This window comes from Cynocephalus volans, chromosome 8 (genome assembly GCF_027409185.1).
Source record: "Cynocephalus volans isolate mCynVol1 chromosome 8, mCynVol1.pri, whole genome shotgun sequence".
In the NCBI taxonomy this organism is placed as follows: Eukaryota; Metazoa; Chordata; class Mammalia; order Dermoptera; family Cynocephalidae; genus Cynocephalus; species Cynocephalus volans.
The window spans coordinates 4,571,860-4,598,885 of NC_084467.1; the positions used below are offsets into that span (position 1 = coordinate 4,571,860).

The 27,026-nt window shown below is 57.6% G+C and overlaps 1 protein-coding gene across 1 annotated transcript in view; it reads right to left on the bottom strand.

Moving 5' to 3' along the window:
• CHD5 (chromodomain helicase DNA binding protein 5) overlaps nucleotides 1–27,026 on the bottom strand; it is a 59,951-nt gene that overhangs the window by 13,122 nt on the left and 19,803 nt on the right. The window contains 26 exon segments of the mRNA XM_063104388.1: nucleotides 183–271; nucleotides 458–550; nucleotides 1,058–1,232; nucleotides 3,458–3,630; nucleotides 3,934–4,044; nucleotides 4,273–4,504; nucleotides 5,934–6,058; nucleotides 7,524–7,641; nucleotides 9,812–9,943; nucleotides 11,262–11,403; nucleotides 11,799–11,972; nucleotides 12,746–12,867; nucleotides 12,956–13,093; nucleotides 14,727–14,927; nucleotides 15,010–15,201; nucleotides 16,131–16,239; nucleotides 16,324–16,455; nucleotides 18,509–18,720; nucleotides 18,917–19,123; nucleotides 21,333–21,554; nucleotides 21,745–21,911; nucleotides 22,962–23,085; nucleotides 23,741–23,767; nucleotides 23,770–23,864; nucleotides 25,650–25,888; nucleotides 26,478–26,596. Of these exon segments, the coding sequence (XP_062960458.1) occupies nucleotides 183–271; nucleotides 458–550; nucleotides 1,058–1,232; nucleotides 3,458–3,630; nucleotides 3,934–4,044; nucleotides 4,273–4,504; nucleotides 5,934–6,058; nucleotides 7,524–7,641; nucleotides 9,812–9,943; nucleotides 11,262–11,403; nucleotides 11,799–11,972; nucleotides 12,746–12,867; nucleotides 12,956–13,093; nucleotides 14,727–14,927; nucleotides 15,010–15,201; nucleotides 16,131–16,239; nucleotides 16,324–16,455; nucleotides 18,509–18,720; nucleotides 18,917–19,123; nucleotides 21,333–21,554; nucleotides 21,745–21,911; nucleotides 22,962–23,085; nucleotides 23,741–23,767; nucleotides 23,770–23,864; nucleotides 25,650–25,888; nucleotides 26,478–26,596 (3,870 nt within the window).

Genomic DNA, 27,026 nt, shown 5'->3' on the forward strand with positions numbered 1-27,026 from the left:
AAGAGGAGGCAGGCAGGGAACTCCACCTGAGGCGGGACCCAGAGGGCAATGCCAGCCCCAGGGTGATCCCAGCCCCACCTCTACTTGGCCTGTGACCCTGGGCAAGTCCCCAGCCCCTCCTCCAGACCCCAGGGGCAACGGAAAGGGGGACTGGGAGAGATGGGGGTGCAGGCGGGCCCCACCTCGATGTTGCCACCAACTCGAGCAAGAAGAGGTGGTAGGGGCTTGTCCCTGTCACTCTTCAGCTGCCTCCTGGATTGTCGCCGTCCACCTGGGGAGCAGCCCCCCACAACAACTCAGGTGGGAGTCCAGGGGTTCCTGACCCCCACCCATCTGCCAGCATGCCCCAGGACAGCAGGACCCCTCAGGACATCCTCCTGCAGAGGGACCCCAGGCTGACCCCACCCCCACCACCATCAGCTTCCCCGATACCCAGGTCACTAGCACTGAGACTCACTCTGCCCTTCCGGCCTCTCCTCAAAGTCCTCGTCCTCATCCTCGGAACCGATGGAATACTCAGACTGGTTGTCCGAGAGCTCGTCCTGCCACTCTGCAGGGGGCCAGGCAGAGGGAGACAGAGTGAGCTGCTGTGCAAGCAGGAGCCCACCGCCAAGCCCATGCATGCCCCAGCCCAGTAATGACAGTAACAATGACAACAGCCACCAGGTACTTCCTGTGAGCTCTCTTAATAGTCCCAACAATGCCACACTACACAGTAAGGAGTTGTACTATTTTCCTCCCTCTTTTACAGAAAGGGAAACTGAGACTCAAGAAGGCTTGCCCGAGGTCACATCACTGCAGTGGTGAAGTCACTGGACCCACACGTATCTTGTTCCCTCAAACACCCAACACTCCTGCACCTTCCCCAACTCCCTCCTCTCCACGAAGCCTCCTCCAGCCACGTCCCAGCTCAGGCCATCCAACACCTCTCTCCTGCCCGCACCCCTCGCCCAGGGACTTCCCGCACAGGGAGTGCTCCCTGACCTGTGGGAACCCTGCCCACCCAAGGCCCTCTGCCTCCAGGACACAGCGCATCCCCCCAAGCCTCAGCACGCACCCTGGTCCTCCTGGGAAGCGTCATTGTAGTTGACCTGCTTGCGGATGCGCTTGCCCTTGCCCAGGTTGCGGGCCAGGTCCTCCTGCTGCTGCTCGTAGTGGTGCCTGAGCAGCTTCTCCCAGTAGTCGGGGTCCACGTTCTCCTCCTGCTTGATGATCTCCCGCTCCACCTCCTCCTGGGGACCCAGGCCAGGGGCTCAGTGGGGCTGGGCCAGCAGGCGGTCCTCTCAGCACTCTGGGAAGGCTCATGCTCCCTCTACCACCCCTCACCTTCTCAGGGCTCAATGATTAATTGGAAGAGCTGCCTACTCCAGGAAGCCTTCCTTGATTACCTCAGCCCCAGCTGTCCTTCCTCTCCCTGCCCCTGTTGTAATCATTCACTCACATATTCATTCATTCATTCACTCCACAAGTACAAGCGGTCTTCAAAAAGTTCATGGAAAATGCATATTATAAAAAAACTATGCACGGACTTCAAATGTTTTTTGCGCCCAAATAAACTCCTACTAACTTGTTATAACATGTCTGAACAGGACCTAGTTTGAGGCATTAGGAAGGATAAGACATCATCTGAAAAGAGCCCCTATCGGAGCAACACAAATTCTGCTAAATTGAAGCAAGAACAAGCATCCAATTTATGGTGAAGCTTAGGTGGAAGAATGGTCACATCACTGATGCTTTTTGAAGTTTATGGGGACAATCAGCAGTTTACAAATGGCTAACTCGTTTTGAGGAGGAATGAGACAATGTTGAAGATGAAGCCCACAGCTGAAGATGAAGCCTGCAGCCACGTGCCCGTGTTGACAAGGACTGACGATGAGCAGCAGAAACAACAGCCAGCACCACTGACATCTCAACTGGCTCAGCTTACACAATTCTCACTGAAAAACTACAGTTGAGCAAACGTTCTGGTCGATGGACGTCAGAACTGTTGTGCCCAGATCTGCTGCATGCAAGGGCAGGGCTTTCAGTGGAAACTTTATGTGGGTGTGTTTTTCTGCTTGTTGGTTGGTTTTTGGTGGCTGGCTGGTACTTAATGGAAATTTTAAACAAGTAGGATCAAGATCCTGAAGCTTCTCTTTGAAGAATTGTAACAGGAGATGACACGTGGCTTTACCAGTACAATCCTGAAGACAAAGCACAATCAAAGCCAAGGCTACCAGGAGCTGGAAGAGGTCCAGTCACAGCAAAAGCAGACAGGCCAGGGACAAAGGTCATGGTGACGGTTTTGGGGGATGCTCAAGGCATTTTGCTTGCTGATGTTCTGAAGGACCAAAGAATGATAACATCTGATTATAAGAAGGGTTTTGAGACCATGAGCCAAAGCTTTAGCAGAAAAACACCCTAGAAAGCTTCACCAGAGAGTCCTGCTCCACCACGACAACGCTCCTGCTCACTCCTCTCATCAAACATGGGAAATTTTGTGAGAGTATTGGTGGGAAATCACTAGGTATCCACCTTACAGTCCTGATCTGGCTCCTTCTGACTTCTTTTTGTTCCCTCATCTTAAAAAATCTTTAAAGATTACCCATTTTTCTTCAGTTAATAATGCAAAAAAGACTGCATTGACATGGTTAAGTGCCCAGGACCCTCATTTCTTTAAGGATGTGCTAAACAGCTGGCATCATTGCTTACAAAAATGTCTTGAATTTGATGGAGTTTATGTTGAAAAATAAAGTTTATATTTTTTATTTTTACATTTAATTCCATTTTCCCATGAACTTGTTGAAGTTCCCTTGTGTTTCCTGGCCTTGTGCCAAGCACTGGGGTACAGAGTTGAATAGACCCCAGCCCCTGCCTCGGGAGGCTCCCAGTTCCAAAGAGAAGGCTACTCGGCACACAGGGTCTGAGGGGAGGGTAGTGAGAGCTGAGGGGTAAGTGGAGGGATCACCTTGTAGAGGTTTGCAGGATGGAGAAGGGAGAGGATAGGGTGGGTGGGAGTGGTGGCCTGTTTTGAAACACGGAGGGGTCCAGGAAGCAGGATGCAGGCACACTGGGCCAAGCTGGGAAGTGCCTAAAATCAGACCCTGGGGACAGGGCTCTATTACAGGGGGGTGGCAGGTCCTTTTGCACTTCAGTAAGGTCAGTTGAGTGGCTGTGAGGAAGCCGGACCAGAGGCAAGACACAGAGAGGAGGCGGCTGAGGACGTGCGCAAGGACAATGGCTGGGCCTGTGGCTATACCACCTTCAGCACCGACTCTGTCCTTTCTCTCTTCCGCGGGTCCCAAGGGGCCGGGCCGCAGCTGCGGGAGCAGGGCTATGGCAGGAGAGTGGAGCACACGGCTGGGAGGGCGGGGCATGCTGCAGGGGGCGGGGCCTTGGCTGGGGGCGGGGACGCGGCAGGGGAGGAGATGGCGCGCAGGGGGCGGGGCCGTGGCGGGGGCGGGGCCGCGGGTCTTACCACGCCGTCCTCTTCGCGCACCACGTACTGTGCCACTTTGAAGGAGCTCAGGTACTCGTTCATGTTCTGCAGCTCCGTGTCGTCGGTGGCATCCTGGTTCCGGTCCAGCAGCTTGGAGATGGCCGCATCGTCATAGTGGATCACACTGCTGTCCTCCACGTCCTTGTTGTCACCTGGGGGGCAGACCGGCTACAGTATGGGAACACAGAGGAAAGTGCCCAGGTCCAGCTGCATGCCCCCCCAGGACAGACTCCCAACAGTGGTCCTTCCCAGTCCCCTCCAGGAGTTGCAGCTGTACAGCATCATGACCAGACAGAGGAAACCGCACTGTGACAGTCCCACTCCCTGCCCAGCCCGCAGTCTGTGGACACCCAAGTGTCCTGGGGCTCCTGGGGGCAGGCAGGGGAAACCCCTTCCTCGCCAAGGGCAGCCTGGACAGAGGAGGAGCTGGGGGCTGGGATCCAGGTGGCCCCTACCTGGCGGGGTGCTACCATGCTTTTTCTTCACACTGGCAGCCAGGGCTCCCCCTTTGGAGGACTGGACATCAGGGATGGGCGTGACAGGTCTCTGGCCCTGAGACATCATGCCTGTAGGGCAGAGGAGGAGGGGTGCTGGTGTAGGACAGAGAGGGGATGCAGGGTTGGGGGGCAGCGCCCAGAGACACCACCTTGGCCAGCCCTGGCCAAGAGACACAGGCCGGGGTCGCAGAGGAAAGGGAAGCTGTGAGGCGGGCCAGCAGGTGGGCCCCGGATGGGTGTGTCTCAAGCAGGGCCACCCCCAAAACCCCACCACGCTCCCACAGAACGGAGACCCACCCTCCACGTCATCCTTGAAGAGCTCCTCCGTGCCAAACTTGAGGATGTCGTCCAGCTCCTGCTTAGTCATGGAGCCCGACTTGGAGCCAAGGCCGGGCCGCACCACCAGGTGGGTAAGCATCATCTTGCGCTTGGCCACCTGCGTGATGCGCTCCTCCACCGAGGCCCGCGTCACAAACCGGTAGATCATCACCTTCTTGTTCTGCCCAATGCGGTGGGCACGGCTGAAGGCCTGGGAGAGACCTGTAGCTCAGCCCCATGGCTCGACTGAGAGCTCTGGGCACAGGGCTGGGTGTCACATGGTGGGGGGCACGCGTGTGAGCCCATGAGCATGGACTGGGCTGCACAGCTGCATGTGCAGAGGTGTGTTGCACGGGCACCCGTGCAGCGGCGCTCACTGCTCTGACTGTGTGTGCCACCTGCAGGATGGGTGGCAGGCTGGGTTTGGGGTGGAAATGTGCCTTTCCAGCTGGAACCAGTCGTGGCTGTGAGGGACGATGTGGCCAATGCGCTGGATGTAACTGAAGCTGCACAGAGCTCCGGTGGTGGGTCAGGGGGAGATGGGGCTGCATCTCCCTGTCAGTGAGCCGCTAATGGGACTGCAAGACCATGCACTGAAGACACATGGCCACCTTTTGAGGGCAGCAAGGCCCTGAAACTGCTGGTTGCAATACAGGTTGAGCATTTCTAATCTGAAAATCTGAAATTTGGGGGGCACCAACATGACATTCAAAAGAAATGCTCATTGGGGCATTTCAGGTTTTGTTTTTGTGTTTTATTTTGTTGGCTGGCCAGTAAGAGGATCCGAACCCTTGACCTTGGTGTTATCAGCACCACGCTCTAACCAAGTGAGCCAACCAACCAGCCCCATTTCAGGTTTTGGATTTTCAGGTTAGGGATGTTTAACAGATTGAGTATTTGCAAATATTCCAAAATCCCAAAAAATCCCAAATCCAAAACATTTCTGGTCCCCAGAATTTCAGATAGGGGATACTCAAGGACGTGCCCATACAAAAGACATGCCTGTGCATCAGGTCCCTGCGTGGTGTGACCTGGTGTGATTGCACCTGTGCGAGTGACTGCGTGCGTGCATGCATACACATGTGCAGGACAGACATGAGTTTGTGTGTGTGCCCATAAGACTGTGTTAAACATCTGTGTGTGGGGTGGCCAGGGAACATCAGCGTGGCCACACCTACAGCCCCCAGCCCCCTCAACCCTCCCCTCCTTTATTAGTCCCATCTGCCCCCTCCTCCCTCTCCCCCACCTCTGACAGGCCCCCCACTCTGTGCTCCTTGTCCCGTCCAAAACTGGCACCCCTCTGGACCCTAAGGCTCCCTCATCCTGCCTCCTTCCATGGCCTTGGTCCTAATGGTGATGGGATGGACCAGGATTAGCAGCCACCACAGATTGCTGTGTGCGCTTGGACACCTCCCCTGCTCTCTCTGGGCCTGTTTCCTCCTCTGCACAATAAGGGCGCTGGAGGGACGGGAACAAAGCCTCCACTCCCCTCCCAGGGCCCCTCCGCAGGGGAGGGAGGCCCACAGAACTGAGGAGGTGAGGGGGACAGAGCCAGGAGGGCACGAAGGATTGGGGGAGGTCCCACACAAGGCCAAGGGCGAGGGACCTGCTGAGAGGGTGCCGGCAGGACGGCCACAGACCTGGATGTCATTGTGCGGGTTCCAATCTGAGTCATAGATGATGACCGTGTCTGCCGTGGCCAGGTTGATGCCCAGGCCGCCCGCCCGGGTTGAGAGGAGGAAGCAGAACTGCTGGGCCCCGGGGGCTGAGGAAGAGAGGCCACCAGGTAGGGGAGTGAGTGGGGGGCACACTTGGGTGAGGGGACAAGTAGGTGGCAGACCAGAGGGCAGGAGGAGAGACTGCAAGATGGACACTGCAGCAACAGGTCCCTGGCAGAGAAGCAGGACAAGGCCAGTGACCTCATCACAGATGGGCAGCCACACCTGCACTCAGGTGAGCCGGAGGAACCCCACCTGCGTCCACTTCACCCCCAAGCAGTGCTCTGAGCCCTGCCCAAGAGACACAGGCAGAATGAGAAGCAAGTCGATTTTCAAATCTCAGACAGACAAAGACCAAGTTGCAAATGGCCAGCCAATACAGGCAGAGCCCATAGTGAGGGTCAGCCAGGGAGGCCTGCAGAGCTCAGTCCTCCTCCCCCACCGCCCCCGTGTTCCCAGCCTGCTGCTGCTGTCGGGGCGGCCTGGGAATGCTCAGGGGCACAGGGGCAGGGCCCAGAGATCCTGCCCCGCTAGGCAATCCTGACTGTCACAGGATGGCTGGTTCTCGGGCCCATCAGGGCCCTTTGTTAAGTGACCTGAGACTGACCACAGCAAGCACGAGAGCTGCCAGCAGGTCCCCAGTCACCCAGGGCTTCAGATTCTCCTGCTTCCACGTGCAGCCAGGGCCCATATAGATCCTGGAGCCCTGTGCTCACTTTACCTCCTGTCTCTGGCATGCGTGGGCGAGAGTCGCTGCTCTGGGCATTGTGCAGCGGGGCCCAGCTCCCCGAAGGGTGGAGGCCAGGAAACAGCCACAAGCCCCAGGGAAACAGCTCTTCGCTACTGGATACACACTTGCCACTAAGAAGGCCACATCGATTCAGCAGCTCCCCACTCCAAAGGTTTCCTTTACTAAGGAGGGAGCTGCCCCAGAAAGACCCTCCTGGCCTCTCCACCCTCACCTCGCCTTCCCTGGCAGGTAGGAAGACTGAGCAGTCGGTGAGCTTGGGAGAAGAAGAAACCAGGCCTGTGTGGCCCTGGCCCTTCTCTCTGCTGGCTCCTGGAAGCGGCCACAGGGAGCATGCTTGGTTCTGTGCCCCCTGCCACCCTGTATTCAGTGGCAAGCTCTGTCCGGCACCACTTGTAATAGGGAACTTATCCAGTGTCAATATTAGAGGCATACTAGTAGCCACCAGCCAGACCCCCAGCATCAGCTTCCCCTGGTGGCAAAGGTGACATTTTTCTCTCCATCCACCTTTTTCCTTGTCTATTTCTAACTCTGCCCAGAACAGGTGTTATCTACTGGGCCCATGAGAACACCAGCGGACCTGGAAGGTCCTATGGAATGAATCATTTTAGCATTTAAAACTAAGGGAAAGCTGTGTGGTCTGCTTTCTTCAGCCGTTTGAGGGTAGTCCATCAAACATCAGTTGGGTGGTGTACTAAGAACCTGGCCTAGGAGAAAAGACTGGAATGGGGTCCCATCAGAGCCCCTGGGCAGGGTGGGAGTACCGTTGAATCTGTCAATGGCCTCTTGTCGGAGGCCCCCAGTAATGCCACCGTCGATCCGCTCATACTTGTAGCCTTCATACTCCAGGAAGTCCTCCAGGAGGTCCAGCATCTTGGTCATCTGCAGGGGAGAGGGGTGTGTGAGGGGCTGCCGTAGAGCAAAGAGCCCCAGGGGGCTGTGGGCAGGGACCCCACCACAGGTGGGAGAGGAGAGAGCAGACTGCTGATTGGGGAGACCCCAGCAGGCCTGAGGCAGGACTCTGTCGAGGAGAACACAGCCTCCAACCTAATCCCCTTCACACCAGCTCCACAGCCATCTGCCCAAAACATGGCTCTGAGCCAGAGCCTCCCCTGCTCACACCTCACAGAGTTACGTGCCGGCTCCTTGCCCTGCATTCAAGGCTCTGCAGGACCAACGCTTCCTTCATCCCCCCAGTCATTCATGACTCTTTCTGGAACACTCACCCCTTCCTGCCTAGAGAACTCAAATATCACCTCCTCTGTGATGTCTTCCCTGACTGCACTCCTCCCCAGCAGAGAAAGGCTGTCCCTTCAGAGCTCCCATATGCCTCGTTTCCCTTAATTCTTGAGAGATAGTTTAGCTGGATGTAAAACTATCGGTAGACATTTTCCCTCCACGTATTGGAGATTTTGCCATTGTCTCTGCCACCTGTTGTTGCTCATGAGAAGTCGGGGGACAGTCTGATAGTCTTTCTTTTGTAGGTACAAGGTCAGAAGTGCCATTGTTTCCCTGCCATGTCTCTAAGGGTTAGTTTGTTTCTCTTTATCTTGCTTGGCACTTCAGAGTGCACTTCAGATCTGAGATCCCATGTCTTTCCCCAAGTCTACAAACTCATCCAATCCTGCTTTTCACCATCCCCCCCTTTTTTTCTTCTGAACTCCTATTAGATGATTGTTGGAGCCTCCTGAGGTATCCTCCCTGCTCTTTCTCATTTTCATCATTATCTTTCTATGTGGCGTTCTGGGGAAATCCCTCAGTTCCAGGTTCCAATTCATCAATGTTCTCTTCGATGCTGTTGAGAGCTCATCCGGTCTGTTGAAATGTCCGATTTCGATGACTAAATTCCTATGCAGATTGATCTATTTGTTTCATGACCTCTTGCTTTTGCTTAATTTCTTCTTTATTTATGAGTGTTAATTACTTCATTATTTTCGAGGATCCTAAACATGTTTTTCCAGGCTATTCTTTTGGTTTGGATTCTACCTCCTGTTTTGTGGGATGTCATAGCATTCAGTTCTGTCATGAATTTTGGAATTTGGTTTGTCAGCTCAGTTTGGATGGGAGGACTGTTTCAGTGGCTTTCCCTCTGTGCATATTTCTAGCAGTTGTGCAGGTCCCTCTATGTGGCCTCTCAAGGCCTCAGTCCAGACTCATGTCTTATGTGGTCAGTGGTACTGGGGGGATTGTGATCTGTCTCCAAGCCATCCCACTGCTTGGTTCCACTGCTGGTCACGAGCGTGGTCTGCTCCCCTGGTCTTCTCCAGCAGCCTGCAGGCCCAGGGCACACTCCAGCTGCTGGTATCAGCGTTTTCAGCCAACTTTTGTGCACAGAAGAGCTGTATCCAGGCAATGGGCCCAGCTCACTCTCACCACAGGAGAGCGTTTTTTAGCCCCTGCAGGACCCAGCCAGGCCATCACTGTGGCCTCCTACAGAGCTGAGCAGAGCAGGTGACTGTCTCTTGAGCTGTCTCCCACACTAGACTAAGCAGCTCGAGGAGAGGGACTAGGTAATTCATCTCTGTCCCCACATGCCTAGCACAGAGCCTCACATATGACAAATGCAAACAGAGGGATAGAGGACAAATGAACAACCCCCTAAGGCTGAGCAGCCTGCCTCCAACTGCCCAAAAAGCAGTGCTACCAGTGGGACTGCAGGATCAAGTGGACAGAGGTGCTCCTAGAGCTGGCCCCACCACAGGGCTCCCCCCAAACCAGCCCCAGGTGTCCAGCTTAATGAGAAACCAGGCTGCAATGGGGAGGGGGTTATCCTACAGCCTGGACGTGCAGGACAGAAGCGGTATGGGGGACACTGGTCTTCACAGAAAATGTGCCCTGAGCTCTTTGAGCTTGGCACTCAGCCAGCTCCTTGGCTGTGACAAGCCAGGGCACAGGGAATGACCCACGACCCACATGAGAAGGGCATCAGGCCCTGAGAGAGTGCCAGATAGGTTGCACCATCCACCATCAGGGCAGCATGCTATCTATGGGTGTGCAGCTAGGGCTGGGCTAGGTGGGGGGACCATGAGCCAGCCACATGGGGGTGGCTCACCTGGGAAAAGATCAGCACGCGATGCCCCTCATCTCGCAGTTTCTTGAGCATCTTCTGCAGCAGCATGAGCTTCCCTGAAGACTTGACCAGTGAGCTGCCATCGTAGGAGCCATTGGGCAAGACGGGGGCCTCCTGTAGACACAGGAGAAAGTGGGGCATGGGCAGACTCCCCACACCTCTCTGACTCACCAAAGAGGCCACAGGGGACAGACAAGGGCCTAGCAATGGGCTGACTGCCTGTCTCCCCTGCTGAGCACAAAGTCTAAACCCAAGCCATGCCAGGCTCCACAGCGTGGAATGGGGCGTGGGTCACATGGGCCCTGGCTCCAGGCATCGTGTTCCCAGGTAGGGCTCACAGACCTGCCCAGCCTGCCCTCGGTCTTGCCCCCAGCTGGCACTCCAGAGCCCAAGACATCAGTGAATGAACAGATGATATCAAATCTGAAGCTAAGCTGGCCTTCCAAGCAGGAATTTGGCCTGGTCACTGCAGTCACTGTAGGGTGCATGGAGGCAGGGCCAACCCTCTGACCCCAGCTGGGCAGAAGGTCGATCAGAAGCTAAGTCCCAGCAAATCCTCTGCCACACCAGAGTCCTGAGAAGGACTGGGGTTGCCTCCGCGGCTGGATCACCCGCAGCACAGTCCCCTCCTGTGCCTGACTCTGCGGTGTTCTTTTTTGTTGAGGGGAGGGGGGTATAAACTGTCAAGGGCTTAAGTTAGAACCAAGACAGCAGTGACACAGATGATGGTGATGGCTGATGACTACTGAAGACTCAATGCCCCGAGCCTTCTGCAACGACACGTTAGGTGGACTTTCCTCTGACCCTCACCACCACCTTCCAAGTTATGCAATTATTGCCCCCATTTCACAGAGGAAAAAGCTGAGGCTCAGGGAGGATCATTAGCTTCCCTGGAGCTGAAATCTAAACCCACATGAGTCTGATTCCAGGGTCCAGTGTCTCACCCACAGCTGCATCTCAGGCCCACCCAGAGAGCTGGTTATAAACACGATTGCCGAGCCCCAGCCCAGGCCTTCTGGACTCCCTCAGTGACTGACATATGAGTGCAGCCAGATCAGCCCTCAGGACCCTGCCCCAGAGTCCCATGGTGCTGAGGCTAGAGGGAACTTTGGGGTGACCCGATGCCCCCTTACTTGACAGTTACAGGGAGAGGCCAAGGGAAGGAAAGGACCTGCCCAAGCAGTGGACAGAGGCAGGTTTCAGAAACTTTTGGCACAATAGGACCCACATCACCTCCAGGTCCACATTCCCAGGGAGGACTAGGGGTACTGAGGGCCTAAGCCACATGCACCTACCACAGAGGCCACGGGGAACCGACCACAGCTGCTGCGGGAACTGACCATGGAGACCACAGGGAACCTACCACGGCTGCTGCAGGGAACTGACCGTGGAGGCCACGGGGAACCTACCATGGTGACCATGGAGAACCTACCACAGCAGCCACGGGGAAGAGGTAGGGGTGGTTGCAACACTTCTTCAGATCCATCATGATGTTGAGCAGCGACACCTGGTTTCCGCCCCCCTTAGAGTTCAGTGCCTCGAAGTTCCGTGTGAGAATGAACTTGTAGTACTTCCTGCAGTGGGGCATGAGGAGGGTGGGCTGGGTGCACCTGGGCCAGGTCAGCCTCCAAGGGGGCACTCTTGCTCTTCGGGGAGGTTGGGAGTAGAGGTCAAGCACTCACAGAGAGACCCAGGGGAGCCCCGAGAGGCAAAGCCCCAGGCCTGGAGTCACCCAGCCAAGTACGAGGGGACACTGCTAGAACTCAGGCAGCCCCAGACTTTGGAACTAAAATCTGAGAAGAGGCCCCAAGAAGGGGTCGAATGCAAAGGTGAGCCAAGGCCTCGGTGGGGCTGGAGAGACTCCCACCCACCCTGAGAAGCAGCCCAGGAAGGCCAGGTCGGGGCTTTGGGGAGACCAGCCCAGGGGAAAGGGGCAGGCTGCTCCGGGGTGGGCAGCCCTGCCACTCACTTCTGCATCTGGCTCAGCTCCACACGGACGATCAGCTCCGTCTTAGCCGGCATGTTCTTGAACACGTCAGCCTTCAGCCGCCTGAGCATGTGCGGCCCCAGCAGGTCGTGAAGCTTCTTGATCTGGTCTTCCTTGGAGATGTCAGCAAACTCCTCCAGGAAGCCCTCCAGGTTGCTGAAACAAAGAACTGGGATAAGAGCCAGGAGCAGAGAACCAGAGCAGGCCCAAGCCCTCTGCAGACGGAATCGGAGTGGAATGGGGCAGGCCAGCTGGCTGGGGGCTGGGGAGCCCTGGTACTGCCCTGGGTATCGTCTTGGTCTCTATCTAGGCCTGTGTCACCACCCCTCACGTCACAGCCCTCTCTCTCTCGGCCACACAGGACACCTTCCCATCCTCAAAGCTGCCTGGACATGAGGTCCCAGGACCATGATCCACATTACAGATAAGGAAACTGAGGCTGACAGGTGCCGAAGGTCATGCCGTCCAGCCGTGCCAACACCTGTCCTCACATCTACACATCAGCACTCTTCACCCTGAACCCCTATTTTGAGCAGGAGGCGGGAGAGGTGAAAACAAGGAGCTTCATCCCTCTCTCCACCAGCCATGGCCCCAGGCCCTCGCCTCTGCCTCCCACCACTGCTGCCCACATCAGTCCTGTGGGTCTCTGTGGAGGGAAAGCAATGGGCTGGGCGTGGGGGGCAGGGACAGGAGTGCAGGAGGAGCCCCTGGGTGGTCTCTGGGGCAGAGCTGAGGAAAAACCATGGTGTGAGCGGCCAGTGCCTCGCCCCCTCCCACACACGGTCACTTGAGGGGAGCTCCGCTAATGCTCCCATTTTACCGATGAGGAGACCGAGGCCCAGCCAGCAGGTCTCAGGGCCAGGTGGGCTACTGACACATCTCCACCGGCCCCCCAGCCCTGCCTCCCCGGCCACTCCCAGGAGACTCACTTGAACCTCTCTGGAGTCAGGAAGTTGAGGAGATGGAACAGCTCCTCCAGGTTGTTCTGGAGGGGGGTCCCCGTCAGCAGCAGCTTGTAATCGATCTTGTAGCTGTTCAAGACCCTAAAGAACTTGCGGGGGGAGGGGGAGAGGGGGCTCGTCAGGGGCACAGGGTGGCTCCGGTGCCCGGCACCCCACCCTGCAGCCGGCACCACCTACCTTCGACTGGTTGTTTTTGAGCCGGTGGGCCTCGTCCACCACAAGGCAGGCCCACTCAATGGAGCCCAGGATGGCCTGGTCGATGGTGATGAGCTCGTAGGAGGTGAGCAGGACATGGAATTTGATCTGCACTTCTTTCTGGAGGGAAAGGGGAGCATTTGGGATGAGGCAGCGGGGCACAGCGGCGAGAGTCTCAAGAGAAAGAGTCAAGGAGGAGATGTGGAAGGAACCCCAGAAAGACTCCCAGGAGCCCCAGAGCCTGGCCAGCCTGGGACTGGAGAGGAAGACCCTGGCCACTGACCAGGGGGTCAGCTGAGGCCCAGAGTACAGTATAAGAGAGGGCGGTGTCGTGGAGAACGAGAAATAAATCCTGCCATGACTACTGCTACTAACAGTAGCATCTGCTGCTTTTGGAAAGGCAGCCTGGGGCAAGCCCTGTGCCCAGCACCTCGTCCTAGAGAACCTGAGGAGCTACATGGTCACTATCCCCGTGAACGGCTCATGGGGCCTCAGGCTGGAGAACTCTCCCAGGTGCCCATGGCTCACAAATGGCAGGCCCAGGATTCCAGCGGAGAAAGGGGCCCTGCACTTGGGGTTTGACACTTGCAGCCGCAGATCTGAAATTCACAATCACTTTGTTGTCGAATTTGTGTTTTGTAAGAAAAGCCCCATGGGACAGTGGAGCGTACGCTGGGGCTTGGAGCCTCTACTCATGCAAGGTCCCACCTCCCTGAGACAGGTCCTCAGCCCCCTGCTCCCCTGCCCATGCCCAGTGACCACTGTCACCCTCCACGCCTGTAGCTGATATGAGCGCTAATGTTTACTAAGGGCACAGAGTGCCGTCTGGGGACCGGAACCATCCATCCACATCCACTGGGACTTTGTTAGAAATATAGAATCTGGGCCAGCCGGTTAGCTCGGTTGGTGAAAGCATAGCCTTGTAACACCAAGGTCAATGGTTCTGATTCCCATACTGGCCAGCCACCAAAAAAAAAAAAAAAAAAAGAAATGCAGAATCTTAGGCCCCACCCCAGAGCTGCTGGATGTGAACCTGCCCTTTAACGAGACCCCTGGGGATTGGTGGGCACAGTGAAGTCTGAGAGGCCAGGCCCTGCCCAGCGCTTCCTAACTCATTTGACCTCCCAACAACTCTGTGAAGTGGGTCTGCTACCTCCGTTCTGCTGAGAAGACTCCAAGGCACAGAGAGGCCACATGACACCAGAGGTCACACAGCTGGTGATGCACTGGGTTGAAGAGTGTCCCCCCAAAATTCATGTCCACCTGGAATTGTTTTCGGAAATAGGGTCTTTGAAAATGTAATTAGTTAAGATGAGGTCACTCTGGATTCGGGTGGGCCTTCAATCCGAGTGGCGTCTTTATAAGAAGATGGGAGACAGACACAAGGGAGAACATTGTGTGATAAGAGGCAGAAATGGGAGTGACGCAGCTGTAAGCCAGGGCACACCTGCAGGCACCAGAAGCTAGAAGCAGCAGGAAGCACCCTCCCCAGCACCTTCCCAGGGAGCATGGCCCTGCCTGCACCTCTGTTTCTGACTGCAGGCCTCCAGAACTGGGAGAGAGTTTCTGTTGTTTTAAGCCCCCCAGTCGGGATATTTTGTTACAGCAGCCACAGGAAACCAATGCAGCTGGTAACTCTGCTGCAGGAGCCCACTGGCCTCACCTCCATGGGAGGCCGGGTGGAGGGACCCCAAAGGACTACAGGGCTCCAGACGCCTCTCCAGGGTCCTCCCTGGAGACAAGGGGCCCTCACCTTCATGCGGAACACCTTCTTCCCACTTCGAATGGCATTGTCCTCAAAGGAAAACTCATTCTCGCGGATCACAGACCGGCTCTCCTTGTCCCCCGTGTAGGTGACCACGTAGAAGTCAGGAGCCCACATCTCGAACTCGCGTTCCCAGTTGATGATGGTGGACAGGGGTGCGCTGACCAGGTAGGGCCCCTTGGAGTGGCCCTGGAGAGAGAGTGATGCGGTGACGCCACTGCCCACAGCCAGCACCTGCCACCCTTGCCCAGTCGCACCCCGGCCCGCACACCTCCTTGTACAGGGAGTACAGGAAAACGATGGTCTGCACCGTCTTGCCCAGGCCCATCTCATCAGCCAGGATGGTGTCGGTGCCTTGGGCCCAGGAGAAGCGCAGCCAGTTGAGGCCCTCCAGCTGGTACGGGTGCAGCGTGCCACCCGTGGAGTCAATGTACCATGGCTGCTTGTCAAACTTGACCGTGGGCTGCGGGGTAGGTAAAGGTTCAGACCCACCCCAAATCCTGGGCCACCAGAGCCCACCATCCAGGCCTCTGCACACACAATTCCTTCTGCCTGGAATACTCTTGCCCTTCCTCTCTGCCTTCCTAACTCTGGTGATTCAGGTCTCGGCTGGAATGTCTCTTCCTCCAGGAAGCCCTCCCTGACTCCCAGCCTGGCTTAGGAGGGAGTCAGGGAGGGCTTTCCACAATACCCTCCCATAGCAGCCCTCTATTTCTCCTAGAGGGGGAATTTCCCAACTGTTGGATTCTCTGACTTTGAGCCCAGGTTGTCATCCCCACATTGATCCTGTTCACTGATTCTTCCAAACCCCAGAAAGTGCCTGGGACATGGTGGGCACTCGCTATTTGTTGGATGAACAACAAAATGAATGCACGTCTGGGGTACTCTCAAGGCCTGCCATAACCAGCTGCCTCCTCTTGATCTGGAATGTTGTGCTTTGCCTTGATCCTGCAGCTCAAGGCCACCTCCCCCATGAAGTCCTCTCAATGAACTAGACCCATTCATCTTTCTTTGGTATCTGACAGGCATCTGACAGTCCCAGGCCAGGCCCCCCATATTCTGTGTGGACCCCTGGAAGATGGTACACTTCTTGAAGCAGGGTCCCAGGGCTCAGTAACTCTTGTACCCCCAGTGCCAGCCAGGGCCAGCGGCTGGCAGACCCCCCAGAGAGCTTTGCTAAATGAACAGCCCTGGGTCTGTCCCAGGGAGGCAGGGCATGTACTTGCAACGGCAGCCGTGTGCGTGAGCGGGCCCTTCCCACCACCCCTGCTGCACCAGTGTGACCCCATGTGCCCAAGGAAGAGTCCTCCTGAAAAGGTGCCCTCCCCCACGGCCAGCCCGGGCGGGCAGCCCTGGCAACCCCACCCCTTGCTCCCCTGCCCTCCCACTCACATCCACGAGGGGCGTGTCGGGCGGCTTCTCCTGTTTATCGTCCTTCAGCTTCTTGCCCTTCTTGACCAGCCTCTTGGGCAGCCTGGCATCTTCTCCCAGCATCATTTCCCTGGGAAAGGGCATCTGTGAGCAAAGCTCAGGCCAGGAGGAGGCCCCATGGCCCATGCCTGGCAGCCTGAGCTCTGAAGCCCACCTGTGGCCCCAGTAGGCCTGCTTCAGGTTGTCGTAGTAGGGAATGTCGATGTCATCGATCTCCCAGGTGCACTGGTCGTAGGGCAGGTCTTTCCACTTGATCAGGTAGTGCACGTCCCCCTTTTTGTCGAAGCTGCAACGCAGTGAACAGATAGCGGGGGGAGGGGCGGGTCACTTGGGATGGTGGCCACAGCATGGGTCTGACGAAGGGCACCTCACAGGATGCAAAGCCACTCACACCTACAACCCCCCTGGGTCCTGGGCCCAGCCAGGAAGAGGACACCAGGGCAGCAGCTCCAGAGACACGCTGCAGCTTGCCTGAGGTCACAAAGCCAGCGAGAGCAGGTGAGGGTGCTTGCTAAGTGGTAGAGTGGCAGAGGGACATTGAGAGGCTGTGCCAACAGAGGAGCCAAGAGCCAGTGCTCAGCGTCCTTTCTGGCCTCTGTTGCAGGGATGAATCCCATCCTGTCATGGGGTCTGGACACTGGAATTCTGAATTTCTAAGTTGGAAAGTTCTCTCCCCTGCCCACGGACTTTGTTTTTTAACTTAAAAAATCCAAAGAGGCCCATCTCTGCAAAGTAGATGCAATTCCTGTAGGTAGGACAGCCTCTTCCAAAGACCCCCAGGGACACAGGGACCCGCTGACCACGCCCAGCAGCACATGGCTTAGCTCTGGCTACTGTAGCCTCAGGGCCTTCTGCCCAGCCTGAGTTGACTGGGCAGCCAGGTCAGGGGAGTGCTACAGGGCCGGGGGGACCCACGGCTCCTCTAAATGGCAGTGGCGAGGCGAACAGATCATGTGAGCAGTGGCTGCAACTAGCCTGGAGACCATTAAGACCAATCCCCAGTCACCATGGAAACTGATGGGATTTTTTTCAATAAATAATTGGTTACTAACCAGCTGTCGGGGAATAAATCTGGGGGAGACTCATGTGTCCCACTTTGGAGGCAGAGAGAAAAACTGACACTTATGTTTTCAGTATGCACTGAATAAACAGAAAGACCGTGGGTCAGTTTGATGGAAGCTCAGGTTCCCACAGGAACTGACCCTCTGTAAGGGCCACTCTTGCTGAGGTCTGGGGATGGAAGAGGGGACAATTCATAGTCAAAAGGGGCACCTTTTTCAAATTCCATAGCCCCCCATCCTCACTGAGGGCCACCTGTAGCAAGCCTTTGGCAAGCCCATTTTATATGAGAAAAACAGAGGCCCAGGGAGCCTAGGGCCACAAAGCCCAGAAAACAGGGAGCCGGGGTTGGAATCTGAGCATCTGGCTCAGGTTTGTAACCCCTGCTCTGCCCAACGACTGCCCAACAGGACACCTGCGGAAGAGTAGGAAAGGCTGCCGGATCCGAACACCCGTCGAAGGCGGAGCCAGTGAAGTCGAGACCAGGATGAAAGGTGCAAAGATCCAGCCGTCACGACAGGCACCCAGGCCACCCCAAGGCCCACCTGTCAGCAGCTGTCAGTTCTCAAGCACCTGAGCTCGAGAGTCAGCAAGAGCTCCCAGTGTCCACAAATCAAAGCCAGACTCCTCTGTAGCCTCTGATGACTAAGGGACCTGGGGATTTTCCCAATGGCTCAACAAAAAGCTGTTGCTGGGGCACTAAGGGTAGAAATAGTGGCTAAGAAGGTGGGTCCGGACATCAGAAAGCACTGGGTTCAAATTCCAGCTCTACCTCCTCTTTGCTGTGTGACTTTGGGCAAGTGACTTAACCTTGCTGTGCCTATTCTCGCACCTGTAAAACAGAAGCAAAACTAAAACGCCCACCTCTTGCCGTAGTTAGCGCTCAGTAGTGTCAGCTGCTGTTACAGCGTGGGGGAAACGTGCACACGCCCCTGCACCTCAGACCTACCCTAGTCCTCAGAGACCTCCTGTAGGTGTCAACCCTCACTCAGCAGGAGCCCAGGAGTGACAGGGTCCCCACCCACTGATGGTCCTGCTTTGTGCAAGTTTCACAGGCCGTTCTGCAAGTCTGCACTTTACGTATATGACCGTGGGGCTGTTCTGCCAGCACGAGTGTGAGCGTGCGTGCACGAGTGTGCCCGCGAGCTCGTGACAACCCCTCCCGCCACCAGTCAACTGGCCAATGGTGGGAGCCCTGGCCGCCTCCTCCTGTCCCCGCCGCACCCACACGTGGTTCTGAACGGCAGTCACAAAGGAAGGGCCTCACAGCCGGCCCGCACCTATGGTTGAGGATGCGGTGCACCATCATCCACTCGGGCTTGATGCCGTAGCGGTAGAAACGTTCCTCCATCTTGGCGTACAGAGGGTCCTTGTTCTTTCTCTTCTCGCTCTTGCCGTCCTCATCGCCAGAGCCATAGTCAAAGGGTGGCGGCTCGTCCATGTCGTTCTTCCTTTGGTAGTTGCGGTACATCACCGTGTGGTACAGCTCCAGCTGGGTGCCGGGAGCAGAAGTTACCGGCGGGAGATAGGCCGCGGCCCCCATGTCCCAGGCAGGACAGTCCTCACCCTCGGCTTCCCCTTCCCAGCACCCAACGACGCCCCTCACTCAGGCAGCTGGACAGCACGTTCCAGCCCCTTCCCGCCAACCTTGGAGGGCCCAGAGGCTCACACGTGCCCGGCTGCCTCACCTGGAGCTCCTTTACCCAGGAGCAGTGCCAGTAGGAGAGCCCAGCCCACTTGACAAAGAACTCTCTCTCCGGGATGCCCTCCAGGGACTTGGGTGGGGGGATGCCAGGCTCCATGTCAGGTCCCGGCAGGCCCACCATGAAGGGGGCCGGGGGCTCCGTCCACCTCCAGTGTAGGATCCGCTGGACCTTGCCTTTCAGTGGGGGACACTGTGGACAGAGGAGGGTCCCCAAGTTCAGGGCTTAGCTGCCGGGCCCCACCCTGAGGCTCCCATGAGGGCAGACTGTCACACAGGCTCCCTCCAACCGGCTCCACTGTCCCCAAGTCAGAACAGTGCCTGTACAACATCCCCCTCCTGTGCTCAGGAGCCTGCACATGCTGGCCACAGAAGAGAGAGGCAATAGGGGCCTGTGAGTCCATCTGAGCCCTTTGCACTTGATAGTGATCTTTAAGAGCACCTGGAAAACCTGAGCCAGGGTGAGATGAGACTACCATACACATATAACAGAGGGGAAAACAGAGGCCCACTCAGTGAGGGACAGCAGAGTAGAGGCAGAACCCAAGACTCCCCCCAACTGTCCGTGGGTCTTCCCACCACCTCATTGCCTGCTTAGAGCTCCCCGAGAAAAGGTCACATCATATTCTGCCCTGTGAGCACCCCTGGGGCATGAGCTTGGCACTCGTGGACACTGTGGCCCCATCCACCATCCCTCGCGCAGGGCAGGGCTGCACCCAGGCAGTGTGCACCTGGGCTGGAACAGTGAGACCTGGTCTCTGCCAGCCCAGAAACACACTTAAGGGGTCCAGATGGGTACCTGGGTTCCAGTGAGCTGCTGGCTGGCAATGGTGAGAAATGCACAGCCCAAACACCACTATTTGTGCACTGAGCACATTACCCTGAGATGGGTCAGAGCAATCTTGGCCCTCGACAGAGACAGTTCTGGATGGGGTAGGGGGTGACAGATTTAGGAAGACAGCTCTGTTGGGGAGGGCAGGTCCGAGCTCTGCCACCTACTGTCCATGCAACCTTGTATAAGCCTCCTGAGCCCGTTTCCTCATCTCTAAAATGAGTCCACCCTTCCTGCACCTCCCAGTATAGCTATGGATGTCAAATGACACACAAAGGCATTCTGGAGGTGTGATGTACCCCAAAAAGCCCCAGAGCCAACATTCCTTTGGCCTTAGTGAGAACAAAGGCCAAGAGGCAGAGGAGGAAGAGGAGATGGGAAGGCAGGAGAAGAATCTCCTCCACTGGCAATGGGGGAATTGAGGGGGGACCTCCCTTCCCAGGCCCCGGCCCCCACTCTGCCCCACTTCTTTCCCCATCAGCATGGAAGGACCTAGGAGGAACTCCATTCCTGCCTTTCCTCCCATCCCCAGGGCCTCCCATCCATCCCAGAAAAGCACAGAAGGCTGCACGCATCAAAAAGGGCCTCCCCAGACCCTACACAGACAGGAACATGCACGCACATGCGTGCACACACACAACACAAGCCCAGATGCACGCGGGATGACGGGGGCTAGCTGCCACACAGCCCAGGTGGGGGATCCAGTGCTGGGGTGGGCCAGACAGACCACTCAGAGCATGGGGACTTTAAATGCCTACCAGACCCGGGGGCAAGGAATGGGGGCGAGGGGAGCACTCCCCTCTCCCTGCAGAAACTGAGACTGGGGCCCCAGGGGCCTCCTACCCTCTTGTTACCCCCAACTTTGGGACAGGAGCCGGGTCCAGGGTAGCTCTAGAGATCTGGGTCTGAGGGGACAGTTCTGCCATTGTGTAGCCTTAGGCAAGACACTTTACCTTCCTAAGCTTAAATTTGGGAAATATCTCAAAACGGGAACAAGAAAACGCTCCTGTAAGGTTACAGGAGTGGGGAGCACGGTAGCACTTGGTGCAGAGCAAACGCTCACTGAATGGCGGCTGTGGTGGCATGGACACCACCTCCTGTCTCTCTTTTCCTCATGGCTCTTGTTTCCGGTGCGAAACTTGGCCTTAAAACCGAGTCTTCAAGGGATTTAGAAGCGGAGCAGGCCGGGGAGTGGGGCGGGGCCGAGGGGCATGGGCGGGGCGTCGTGGGCGGGTCGGGACCTCAGAGGACGGGATCTGCGCTGGGGCGGGCTCTGCGCAGAGGCGCGGGGGACGGGGCCCCAGAGGGAGGGGTCTGCGCGGAGGGGCTGGGGGCGGGGCCTCAGAGGGCGGGGCCTGCGCGGCTGGGCGGGGCCAGCCCGGAGGGCGGGGGGCGGTGCCTCGGAAGGCGGGATCCGGGTGGGGCGGAGCATGGGGGAGTGGCCTCAGAGGGCGAGGTCTGCGCGGAGGGGCGGGGGCGGGGCCGCGGAGGGCGGGGCCTGAGCGACGGGGCGTGGTCTGCCCGGAGGGCGGGGGCGGGGCGTTCGGCGCGGTAAGGGCGGAGCACTCACAGTACAGCGCGGGCAGAGCCATTCACCGTTTGGGATCTCGGGCAGCGGCGGGTTGAGGCAGTGCAGGTGGTAGGAGGAGGGGCAGGCGTCGCAGCAGAGCAGCTCGCCCCCGTCCTTGCACACGCGGCAGAACTCCATGTGGTCGTCCTCCTCCTCCTCGCATCCGCCCTCCTCCTCGTCCTCGTCGTCATCCTTTGGCTCCCATTGGATGCCCTCCTTCTCCTGGGGCCGAGGAGTGTCCAGGGGGAGGCACTCTGGGCTGCGTACCCCCCAAACCCACGCTTCACCCACGGGGACCCCAACTCACAGGCAATTCCCGAACATTCTGCCCCCAGATGACCACCGCAGGGGTCCAGGGCGCCAGGCGCGGGCCCCACCCTGACCCCCAGCCCCGGACCCAGCCAAGGCTTACACAGTGCGGGCAGCTCCACTTGCCCTCGGGAGCCTTCTCCAGCTCTGGGTCGAGGCAGACGAGGTGGTAAGCCCGCGGACAGGTGTCGCACAGGATGATCTCCCCACCCTGCTGGCACACCTCACAGTAGTCCTGGTGGTCGGTCTCGTAGCCATCACCATCGTCAACTGGGGGTGTGGGTGGCAGGTGGTCATGGAGGACTTCATCCCCACTCTCAGCGCTCAACCATCTCCACCACCCCAGGCCAGACAGGCACACAGTAGGTGCTTAATAGATGATGGATGGATGGGTAGGTGGGTGGCTAGGTGGATGGATGATGGGTAGGTGGGTGGGTGGATGGATGGATGGATGGGTAGGTGAGTGGGAGGGTGGGTGGATGGATGGATGAATGGATGGACGGGTGGATGAGTGACTGGATCGATAAATGAATGGGCAGATGGCTGGACAAACAGATGGTGCCTGGATGGATGGATAGATAGATGGATGGGTGGGTGGGTGAATGGATGGATGGATGAAAAGATGGGTGGATGGATGGGTGGGTCAATGGGTTGAACAAGTATGGGGGAATGGTTGGGGTAGTAAAGGGTGAAGAGAGGGTAGAAGATGGATAAAAGGAAAGAAGGAAGAGTAGCAGTGTGGATGGATGCATAGAAAGATGTATGTAGAATGGATGGATGAATAAAAAGAGGGAAGGTTGGAAAAGAGAGAGAGGAATGGAAATGGGGGTGAGGGGAGAGATGGGTGTTGGGTGGGTGGGTAGAAGAGTGTGTGACTGAATGGGTGGATGGTGGATGAGGTCAAAAAGCACTTCCTAGGGCTGGCCTGTGGCTCACTTGGGAGAGTGTGGTGCTGATAACACCAAGGCCACGGGTTCGGATCCCTATATAGGGATGTCTGGTTAGCTCACTTGGAGAGCGTGGTGCTGACAACACCAAGTCAAGGGTTAAGATCCCCTTACCGGTCATCTTTTAAAAAAAAGCACTTCCTTCTCCAGTCCCCACCCTACTAGTGTAAATGCCCTGGGGTGGCTCACACCATAAGTTCCTTATTTTTTCCTCACTGGGACAGGACACCTCTCTCCTGATGGTAGAGACCAGGGCGGTTCAGGAAGGACAGGGGAACTGCCTGGACCAGGCCAGGAGAGGCCCAACATGAGCATGCCCTTCCCCGACTACTCCACCCACAAGGCCCCAGCCCCCCCCAACAAGAAGTCCTACTCCTCTTCTTCTTGCGCCTCCTTTTGCTCTTCTTGCCCAGGGCGGTGGAGCACTCGGAGCGCACAGAGGAGCTGTGGATGCTGGCACTATCGAAGTCCGATTCCTCCCGCTCATCCTCCTCACTCTGCAGGGAAGGGAGGGAACTGTGAGCCCAGGGAGGGCTTCGTTGGCCTGGGCAGTGTGGGGTGGGACAGAGCAGAGAGGAGGCACTGGGGAGACAGTGGTCTCGTGTCTCATCTCAGCCACCCACCCAGCTGGAAACCTCATGCCACAGCCCAGCCTGATGTCCCACCCCCCTCCCCAAGCCCTGCTCTCCATCCTGCCAAAATCCTACACATCCTTCAAGGGACAGCCCTAAGGACACCTCCCCCAAGGAGTCTTTCCAGATCTCTCCTTAACTGAACCCGCTGCACAGCCTGTGTGCCAGATCTGGCCTGTCCCGCCTGCCTGCCAGTTTATGAGTGCCTCAGGAGCAGGGCCCAGAGGGCCCGGCACATAGGAGGTGCTCAAGAAATATCTGCTGAGCTCAGTTGGACTGCCAGCTCTGGGGTGGGGCCACACCTTCTGCTCCATGCTCCCCTCCAGAGCTGCTAAACTCAAGACCTGGCACTCGCCCCTGCCAAGGGGCAGAGAAGTATCCTCCATCTTTGCCCCGCTGCAGGGCTGGGGCAAGGTATGGGGAACAGCACACAGAGGCACACGCATACAAGCTCACACACATGCATGCATACACACGAGCTCACACACGTGCACACACGCACATGTGCACACGTGCTCACCGAGGAGCCTTTCTTCCTCTTGTTGCTGATCCCCCAAAACGAAACTTGAACCCAGCCACTTTTTTCCCCTTGCCCTTTTTCTTCCCATCTTTGGAGCCTTTGATCTTCTTCCTCACTCCAGGCCCTGAAAAACACCATGACGGTAACCAACACCTGCCACCAATTGCTCACTTGCCACCATCATTTCACAGAACCCCCACAGTAACCCGACAAGGAAAGGGTCATTTCTACCATCGCCGCTTTTCATGCGAGGTGGCTGAGGCTCAGAGAGGTGAAGTCATTGCTTAAAGTCACGCAGTGAGTAAGGGGAAAAGCCAGAGAATAACCCTGACCCGAGACTGTCTGCTCTGGCCACTATGCTGTTCCTGTCCCATGAAGGGCAGAAACACTGGCCATCGTGGGACTGGCCCCTATACTGTTCCCACCCCACCCCCAGAAAGGAGCTGCCCCCAATGGAACCACCAGCCCCCAAAGCCAGCAGGGCCACTGAAGGCACACCTGGCCACCTATGGTCCATGCCTAGGTCCCTAGAGGGGCGTCCTGGAGCCAGAAGTCTTTCCCCCAGCTGCCAGCCTCCCCAGGCCCAGACAATGCTGGCACCACCCAAAGCCACCCCAAACTCTGCCAGTCACCCCTGGGTAAGCCCAGCAGGGTTGAGGTTGTTTTTATGGAGCTGGCCACAAGGCAATTAGCTGTCTAGGAAGTAATGACGGCCCCACCCCCAGCAGCCATCTACTGCCAGGCTGAGCGGGGATGCTGGGGGCCTGGAGGCAGGGGTTCACACCCTGCAGAGGTGGCCTCGCCCCAGATCCTCCTCTGGCACACCACACGCAGGGACTTGGAGCTGGGAGTCCAGCTGCACCCTCGGTGGCGCCACAGAAAATCTATTCCAATTTTTTAAGCTCTGCATAGACAGCCCAGCGAATCGATAGCTCAGCAGCTGGAGCTCAAGAGAAAATGAGGAAGCAAGGGACGTTGGGCAGGTGGGGACAGGCCAGGAGCCCCTCCTGAGATCCTGGTGACCAGGATGAAGCAGGACCGGGAGCAGACTCTGACCCACGACACTCAGCCCTCCAGGCCCCCTTCCTGAAAGATGACACCCCAGCATCGTCCTAGAAACCAAAGCTCCTTGGGGCTGAAACAAGGGGTCCCTAGAGCCCATTCGGCCACCCATCAAAATGCAAATCATAACACCAAGGTTACCAATTCAAATCCCCTTACCAGCCAGCTGCAAAAAAAAAAAAAATCAGGGCACCCAGGAAGGCTTAGCTGATAGCGATCCCACCACTGACAGCTCTGGGGAGATCAATGTCCCCAACCCCAAGAGGCCAGAAACCTGCATCTGGGGAGCACCTTCCCCAGGGCCTTCCAGTCACAGAGGGCCTGCCAGCCCTGACCACACCCACTCCCTGCTCCAAACGCCCGCGTGTTTCCTGGATCCTAAAGCAGGAGGGGCAGGGACTTGATCCTCCAAGCTACCCCAGGGGCTTGGAGAAGGGCCCTGCGTACAGTGGGTGCCCAGACCAGGGGGGTCAACGGGCTGATCTGGGGTCTCCTCCTCCCCTGGAAGAGTGCAGCCCCAAACTCAAGAGCCAGCCAACTCCCAGAAGCCCGGGGTTGGAGGCTCCACACTGAGGCCTCCCCTTGCCGCCTCCGAGTCTCCATCCCTCCATCCCTCGGTGCCCGCTCACCCAAATCTCCACCCACATCAGCTCCTCTGCCTCTCCCCAAGCCCCAGAGGTAGGCTGGGCAGAAGGATGGTGCCGCATCACTGCTGAGAAAGGGCATCCAAGGTCACACGAGGCACCAGCCAGCTGCCCCTGGCTTCCTGGGTCTGTCCCTCCCTGCCCAGATCTGCCCCGTGGCTCCTCCTATGATGTCTAGTGTCAGGGAGTGGCGGGGACCTCACCCTTGCCCTCCTTGGTCTTGGCCTTGCGGATGGGTGCGGGCTGGGGCGCCTGCTGGGGGCTGACAGCCAGCGCAGGGGCAATGGTGACCGTCTCTACGGCCGCAGCCACCGCCGCTGCAGCCGCCGCCGCCGAGCTACCCTTGAAAGGGTTGTTGGCGCTGAACTCCCGCCACTTGGCACCCAGGACGGTCATCATTTTGGACATGGGAATCTTCGGGTTCTTCTTGGCAATGAGTGGCCTGTGCAGGGAGAGGCAGGAGGGTGGGGACAGGGCTACGAAGGGGACGGGTGCCCACCGGCCCCCAGGGACAACCCTTCTCCTCCCACCCCTGCAATCTGTGGGCCCAGCTCCCTGTTCCTGGTTAGAGAAATGAGGCAGAAAAGGGGGGTAGGGGGAGGTCAAAGCTGGGACAACCGTCCACCCCCAAAACGCTCCTGATTCCCTGTTCACACAGTTGGCAACTTTCTAATCGGGTTTCCAGACCCTGCAAGATCCGAAAGGTCCAAGAGAGGCCTACAGCAGGCCTTGGGGTCTCCTGCCCCACCCCACCAAGCTGAGACAGGCCATGGTGGCTAAAGGCCCCGGGAAAGACTGAGACCCCTCCCAAGGGGAAGAGACACAGGGCTCGGGGACAGGCCCAGCAAGGGAGGGCCCAACGTCTGTTAAAATGAAGGGGTCCTGCCCCCTCCCACCAGCTCTGCCCAAGTCAGTGAGTCGGCCTGACAGCCCCCAGTCCACCCCAGGAGCCCGGGCTCTGTCTCCCTCCCCTGACGTGGTGCTACCCAGGGGCCATGCAGGCCTGGAGAGTGGCCTGGCTCCCAGCCCACCTGAGGAATTGACTGAAGGCCTTATAGTTGGTCAGCGTGTGGTAGTCCTCCTCTGAGAACAGGTAGTCCACGTCGTCCAGGCCCCACTCAGCCATGAGCTGCCCCGAAGACTTGGGTTCCTACAAAGACACAGGCCAGAGGTGGACTCAGAGGTGAGGACCCTTCTGATCTGCATCCCCATCCCCGGGGGGTCCTGCCCAGGAGGCCTCAGAATAGAAGGGAGGGGAGAGGTGATGTCTGCAATTTCCCAAGAGCAGTTCCCACCCACCTCTGAAAACATCCTAGGGCGTCCCAGCCCTGGCAGCTCTGCTCAGTGGGAACAGCTCAGATGCCAGCTCGTGGTGAGGGTGGGGGGGTGGGGGGGAAGTCATGTGTGTGCCCAGAACTTCCAGAAACGGAAACCAGCCAGTTGTGGGAAATGAGGCCGGACCCTAGGCCCAGCGCTCCCTCTTGAGAGGGCAGAATAAGGGGACTCACGCTCTGAGAAATGCCTTCTGGGAATTTGGGAATTTGGGCAGAGAGACTATAAAATGTCCTGAAGATGGTTTT